General features: G+C 44.1%; 1 protein-coding gene across 7 annotated transcripts; it reads left to right on the forward strand.

Moving 5' to 3' along the window:
- Positions 1–2,631: 2,631 nt before the first annotated feature.
- On the forward strand, positions 2,632–6,634 carry LOC118399228 (UPF0500 protein C1orf216 homolog). 7 transcript variants are annotated; one of them, XM_035795143.2, is made up of 2 exons: positions 2,632–2,730; positions 4,844–6,634. In XM_035795143.2, the coding sequence occupies exon 2, from the start codon at positions 4,968–4,970 to the stop codon at positions 6,060–6,062; it is 1,095 nt and encodes a 364-aa protein (XP_035651036.1). In that variant the 5' UTR covers positions 2,632–2,730; positions 4,844–4,967; the 3' UTR covers positions 6,063–6,634. The 7 variants fall into 7 exon arrangements, with proteins under 7 accessions (XP_035651036.1, XP_035651033.1, XP_035651035.1 ...); XM_035795140.2 differs by lacking the exon at positions 2,632–2,730 and adding an exon at positions 3,640–3,731; XM_035795142.2 differs by lacking the exon at positions 2,632–2,730 and adding an exon at positions 3,738–3,912.
- Positions 6,635–7,014: the final 380 nt, after the last annotated feature.

The following is a 7,014-nucleotide window of genomic DNA, read 5'->3' on the forward strand; positions in this document are numbered from 1 at the left end:
TGAAAAGCAGACTGAACTAGGTTTTCATCTATGATTGTCCCTGTGCTTGGCTCCATTCTGTTTCTTTTTTATCTTGGAAAAACTCCCCAGTCCTTAACGATTAATTACAAGCATACCCATAACATGATGCAGCCACTACTGTGCTCGGTAATATTTTTGTGGCAAATCCAATAAAACACTGAATTGCTTTGCAAAATATTTTGCAGTATTACTTAAGTGCCTTGTTGCAAACAGGATGTAAAAATGCTTCCTTTTCACTTTCAATTCAGTTAGTATTGAGGAGTAACTACAATGTTGATCCATCTTCAGTTCTCGTAATCACAGCCATTTAAGCTCAAAATGTTTTAAAGTCACCATTTGCCTCATGGTGAAATCCATGAGCGATTTCCTTCCTCTCCGGAAACAGTTAATACTGGGTGTAGTGACTGGGTGTATTGATACACAATCCACAGTGTTCTTAACTTCACCATGCTCAAAGGGATATTCGATGTCTGCTTTTTTCTTTATTTACCCATCCACCAATACCCTTTGTGAGTCATTGGAAAAATTCCCTGTTTTTTGTGGTTGGATCTGTGTTTGAAATTCACTGCTCACTGAGGGAACTTACAATTATCTGTATGTGTAGGTATAGAGCTGCGGTAGTCATTAAAAAATCACGTTAAACACTATTTTTGAACACTGAGTGAGTCCATAGGGGCTCCCGAGTGGCGCAGCGGTCTAAGGCACTGCATCTCAGTGCTAGAGGCATCACTACAGACCCTGGTTCGATTCCAGGCTGTATCACAACCGGCTGTGATTGAGAGTCCCATAGGGTGGCGCACAAATGGCCCCATGTCGATAAGAATTTGACTTGCCTTGTTCAATTAAATAAATAAAGGTGACTTAAGCACATTTTTACTCCTGGCTTGCCACAGCAAAGGGTTTAATCCTTATTTACTCAAGACATTTTAGCTTTTCATTTTGAATTCATTTCTAAAACTTTGGAAAAACATAATTCCACTTTGACATTATGGAGTACAGTGGTGGAAAAAGTACCCAATTGTCATACTTGAGTAAAAGTAAAGATAGAAAATTACTCAAGTAAAAGTGAAAGTCACCCAGTAAAACACGACTAAACACTAGTAAATATTCTGAAGTACCAAAGGTAAAGGTATAAATACTTTTAAAAATAATTTCTTAAAGCAAACCAGACGGCACAATGTTTTATATATTTATCATTATCCAGGAACACACTCCAACGCTCGGACGTCATTTACAAACGAAGCAAACGTGTGGTTAGTGTGTCCGCCAGATCAGAGGATGTAGGGAAGAGCAGGGATGTTCTCTTGATAAGTGTGTAAATTTGACAATTTTCCAGTGTTGTTAAGCATTCAACATGTTACGAGCACTTTTGGGTGTCGGGGAAAATGTACGGAGTAAAAAGTACATTATTTTCTTTAGGAATGTAGTGAAGTAAAAGTATGAATGGTGAAGCTCAGATACCCCCCAAGAAAACGATTGAAGTTGTATTTGTATATATTTTTTTTACTTAAGTACTTTACACCACTGATGGGGTGTTGTGTGTAGGCCAGTGAAGACAACATCTCAATTGAATCCATTTTAAAGTCCGGCTCTAACACAACTAAATGTTGAAAGAGTCAAGCGGTGTAAATACATTCTGAAGGCACCTGTATCTGACTTAGCTTCGGTTGGGACCCTAGTTGGAGAAATGCCCCTTCCACCACCACACTAAGTTTTGTGCAAATTTTGCATCGATGTCAGTAGAATTGTGCGAAAGTATAAGTAACATACTTAGCGCATACTTAAATGTGTCCCTAATGTCACTCTCGCTCTCTGCACCTTAATTTTGCTCAGTCTTACCTTGGCTTCAGAATTCAAACAATAGAATATAAATAGACTTTGACGGAACCATGACTGCCCCTTATTACTCCCATCCATTCTCTGTTGACCTCTAGGCTCAGATAGGACCACTCTTGGTCCAGTAAAGATAATTGCAGTTTATAATCTAATGATTATGATAAGTGGCTAATAATAGGAACTCGTTAGGAGTACTTTTAATGACCGCTTTTATCTCTCCATCTCATTAGTCCATGGTGATTTAGCAGCAGGTCTCGGGGTTAGGGGCTGCAGGAAGGCTCATTACACAACATTAGGAGCAGGCATAGGGGCTGGAATGAACCCCATGTATACCCTCTTAGCTTTAGGCGGAGATGTAATCCTTGGTTTTATTTATTCAGTCATAACATTATCCCAACTCCCAAAACCAAGTCCCCCTCGTTTGAAAGATGGGGAAATATTATCTACATTTTTTACAAATGTGGGCCCTGACCAACCGCAAAATCTAATGGAAAAGTTTTTATTTTACTCCCAACTTAAAGGAGGCTAGAATAATTCACCAGAAACATGAGATCTTTCACTCTCCGTGATGCTTCCCAAGGGGTGGAAAATCTAAATCTAATTATTTGATTTACTTTGTCTTGGCTAATTGAACGATCTCTGTTCGAGAAGAGAGAGCTGTAGGTCCACTCTACTGTGGTTTTCTGTTCTGTATCTGCCGCTATGCATTGTGGTGTTGTGAGCTGACGGTATAGCCATGGGTCATTCCCCTTGGCCACTGTCACAGTAAGGACTGGTGTTGCTTGAGATGAAGCAGAACTGAGGGAAGTGGGTCATTACTCGGGGCTGTGTAAAAAAAAAACATTTTTTAAATAACAAGGTCTTATTCACTAGGTAAGTCATGCTCTTTTTATTCAATGCCTGTGTTGTGAGATGGGTGCTTATGAGTTGCCTCGGTTGCGCAATAACCGACGCACAATATTTATTTAGCGCCCCGAGGGACCTCGCGGATGACCCTTCGTGTGAACATTTGGTCCACATGCACCGCAAAAGCATGCTCTGTTTCCCTCTCTCTGTCTCTCAATGTTTGTATTTTCTGGCCCTGTTGCTATCTGTTTCTCTATATCGGTGTCCTGCTCCACGGTTCTGTGTTCGGTTTTGGAAGATGGAGATGATTTTGCATGTGATGAGGCCGCGGGCGGCCGCTGTGTTTGATGTATTTTTCATGTGCTTAGGCTACTATTGAACGATGGGGAGGAGGGGACAGCCTGGAGGTGCAGCACTTGAATGGGGATGTTGTTGAAGTGGAAAGGGGTTAAGGGGGGGTTGGGGTTGGGGGGGGGGTACGCTCTTCTGCCGCAAGCGACAGGAGATGGGGAGGGAGTATACTTGCAAAGTCTGTCTGATGTGCCACACCTCCTACCCGAAAACACACTCGCACTCAACACAGGCGTTCTCTCCAATCTAATACCGACAGATACAGTCACCAGTTTAATGCAACAAATGGCAGTCTGTCTCCCTTGGCAAAATTATGAGAATGTGTTATAGGTTAGTTACATTTGAGTAGCCTAAACAAATATGAGTTTGTGGTATATACCTCTCTAGTCGTACTTTCCCTTTAAAAAAACAAGGATATGGTGAGACATTCCAATGTCATTTCTGCTGCACTCTACTTTCTGCTCACCTCTCTGCATTTTCCCGTTCTACCGTCCCTGCCCAGTTTCGGAAGTGAGTCATTGGGTAGTCCGTTCTATCAGAGTGCTAGAAAGAGTGGATGAGAGAGCGAGAGGGGGGGTAGTCGCAGATAAACATCACATAGGAGGGTCGACCAGAGGAGGGGGAAATAGGGAGGGCTCCCAATCTACTTCCTCTACGAAGCACTTTACGAGCATACGGTAAGACAAGGCCCTCTTATGTATCGATTCACACAGTTGTCAATCCGAATGATTGTGTAATCAGCGAATGAAATAAGGAATGGTAAAGGTTGTTTTGTATAAGTGGAAGCGAGGCTATCGCTGCGGACGAGCGAGGAGAACAAGGATATGGGGTGAGCTGATAGCGCTGCTGATGAACTAGGTCTGGGCTATTACGTAACGCACAATGGAGATTAATTCATCTTTTATATTAATTTAATAAAACCGTGTTTCTTTTTTGTCATCTATTTTTCTCAAACAACATTGTGTAGGTAGGCTATTCTAATGATTTGTTTTATGATAAGTTATAAGCATATGCTTTCATCGGGGGTCGTCGTTCGTTCCTGTCAAATCGCACATCTTAATTTTGTATCTGCTTAATTAATTTAAAGGAATTTTATGGTATTTCACTTCTGACTGTCACAAGTCTAAGAAGACGTAATTAATGGTGCATAAAGAACATCCTGTAGTTGACAGCTTTTATAGCCTAGCCGAAATATAGGCTACAAGAAGGATGGGAGTGCGTTTTATTGTTGGGCTATTGCACGAACCTCAAACGAATATAAAGCATAATATTGATATGTTATATCACATCACCCAATGTCGATTTTACTTGATTACTTGATCCTCACCAATCGAGCTCCAATATTTACGTCAGTGCCAGTACCATATTTACGTCAGTGCCAGTCGCAACCCCGGAACGTTAGTCGCTGTCCTTCAGCACCACGTGCCTGCGCATCATGAGACAGAGCTGAGAATGAGTGGCAGTACCCCGAAGTAAGGATTAGTGAAATTTCCATTCTGAGGAGACATGTAAATATTTGATGTTAATATAGGCCTAAGTAGTGGGCAATTGGATGCACGGAGAAGCTACGATTTAATATATTAGAACGAGACGGAATGGCAGCGATGGCTAGAAGATTAACTGGTAGTAGGCTAATATCAAACTTGTGAGTTATGCAGCAGCGTACTGGACTGTATCAGAGAAATGAGTCAAGATTTATCTGATATATAGTGAAGGATTAACCTTGAAACAATTGCCTTAATTAACTTCCATATCTTATTCCCTTTTCTCTCTCTGCTTTTCTAAACAGTGACTCTCAGTCAAGATCAAGAAGTGAATCTTCAACAAGAATTGAGTCTCGGTCAAGAAGACTTGAATCTCATTCACGGAGAATTGAATCCCCAGCAAGAAGAAGTGAGTTTCAGCCAAGCAAAATGCTCCACCAGGACAGACCCGTAAACCCCCAGTACCGAGGCCAGGGAGGCACCTCGTCCCCACTGCGGATCCTCAGCAACAACAGCCAGCAGCAGGGGGGCAAAAGGAAGCAAGGCGAGAAGGACAGCAACTTCAACTTCCTGGGTCAAGACGATGACGTCATGACGGGGGGAGACGAGAATCGCAACCAGGTGCGTCCTCGTAACCTGGGCCCATTGGGCCGCGACCAGCCCCACCTTCCCTCCTCCTCCAACCACTACGGTCCGGGGCCCCTGTCCCCGCTCTCCCGTCTGCCCTGCTGGAGCCCCCTGGAGTCCCTGCCTGAGATTGAGAGTGGGGACGATGGATACGGAAGAGTGCCCCCAGATGGTGCGGAGGAGGGCAAGATCGAGGAGGAGATGGGGAGGATGAGCGATGACGAGAAGGAGAAACAAGACCTGGGGGGAGGTGTCATGAAACAGGGAGTGGTGGTGGAAGAGGAGGCGGAGGAGGAGGAGGTGGAAGTGGAGGACCCAGAGGAATGGGGCGACAGCGACTCAGACTTTGAGTTCAGCTACAGGTCCAGTGGTAGCCTGTCCTCTCTCAACATGGAGAGCGGAGGTGAAGGGGCTGGCATGGGAGGGTGGGACCGCATCGGTGTGGGGGAGCCCAAGCCTGACCACCACCAGGGGGGCAACCAGGAGACCCCTGCCGCCCCAGCAGGCCCCCTTACCCCCTCTTTGACCAGGAAGTGGGATGACAAAATGGAGAGGAAAAGGAGCAGCAAGCCTCTGAGAACGGGGAACAGCCTGCTTGACGGAGGAGCATTGTCGGACTCGGACACGGACTGCGGCGAGCTGCCTGAGCTGGAGGACGCCGTGTGGACCCTGAGGGACCGCGAGCGCTTCAAGGCCCAGGAGATGGAGAAGCACCAGGCCCAGCTCACCATGTACCGCAGGCTGGCTCTGATCCGCTGGGTCCGCAGCCTGCAGGGCCGTGTCCAGGAGCAGCAGAACCGCCTCCAGTCCAGCTTTGACGTCATCCTCGACCACAGGAAGGAGCTGCTGCGCATGGGCGCTGCCACCACTGCAACTGCCACAGCCAGCCAATCGTAGAGGAGGAAGGAAGCACAGAGGCCCCAACAGGAAGTGGTCACCAGCAGAGGAAGTGGTCACCAGGAAGTGGTCACCAGCAGAGACCGGCCAGTCGCTGAAGGGGAATACAAAGGCATTGTTGCCTTGGCCATGGTTATTATGCTTATTGTGTCCTAGACTTGACTTTTCCCGAAACTAGACAATCTCCAAGCATCCTCTGAGATTTTACTCTGATGTGGTGTTTTAATACGTTGGTAATGCAGTTTATTTTTGATTTGTTGGCGTCCTACCCTGTGTTGAGATCCAAATATATCCAAGGCACCTTTCTTCTTGAGAGCCATTATGACTTTTGTCACCCTACCCCTGCCAAACTATGGAAATATATAACATATTATATGAAGTTTAATATATGCCTGTATCTTCAAATGTTCTATATACGTGTAGAATGTACTGTTTTATTTGTCTCTATAACTGTGGTATAATCCCAAAATATTCCAAATACAACATATGAGGTGAATTGTTTATTTTTATTTTTATTATATGTATATCATGTTTGTCTTCTCCAGTGACATAATAAAATTGTTTTAGAGATATTCGTGTATTGTGAGTTAATAATGTATAAAGTTATGAAGAAGATGTTGGGATTTTACTAGTCTATTTGCACTCATCGCACAGTATAAAGCCAACGTCAACGTTAGGTCGGTGTACACAGAAAGGTGTGGATTAGCAGAATAGGAGAACAAGTAGGCAATGTCAGATTGTTTACATCGAGCGAAGACATGCTAAACCTAAGATATAGGCCTTCGTTTGAGATCATTATCTGCGAATTATGTTGATCTTCAATTTGAGATGAAGGAATTGATCCTTTTCATAAAGCACTAATAGAACCGTTAAAGCCTCTTTGTATTCGTTGTTTAAATATATAAATTGCAGCCTCTGGTCCATGATATTTTTACTACAATCGTCTCTTTAT

This window comes from Oncorhynchus keta, chromosome 20 (genome assembly GCF_023373465.1).
Source record: "Oncorhynchus keta strain PuntledgeMale-10-30-2019 chromosome 20, Oket_V2, whole genome shotgun sequence".
Taxonomy (NCBI): domain Eukaryota; kingdom Metazoa; phylum Chordata; class Actinopteri; order Salmoniformes; family Salmonidae; genus Oncorhynchus; species Oncorhynchus keta.

Bases quoted from the DNA above. Each gene is read 5' to 3' on its own strand.
- LOC118399228 (XM_035795137.2), top strand. From the start codon at position 4,650: ATGGCAGCGATGGCTAGAAGATTAACTGGTAGTAGGCTAATATCAAAC. The intron at 4,700-4,843 runs GTGAGTTATGCA...TTTTCTAAACAG, and splicing joins AGTAGGCTAATATCAAACTT to TGACTCTCAGTCAAGATCAA.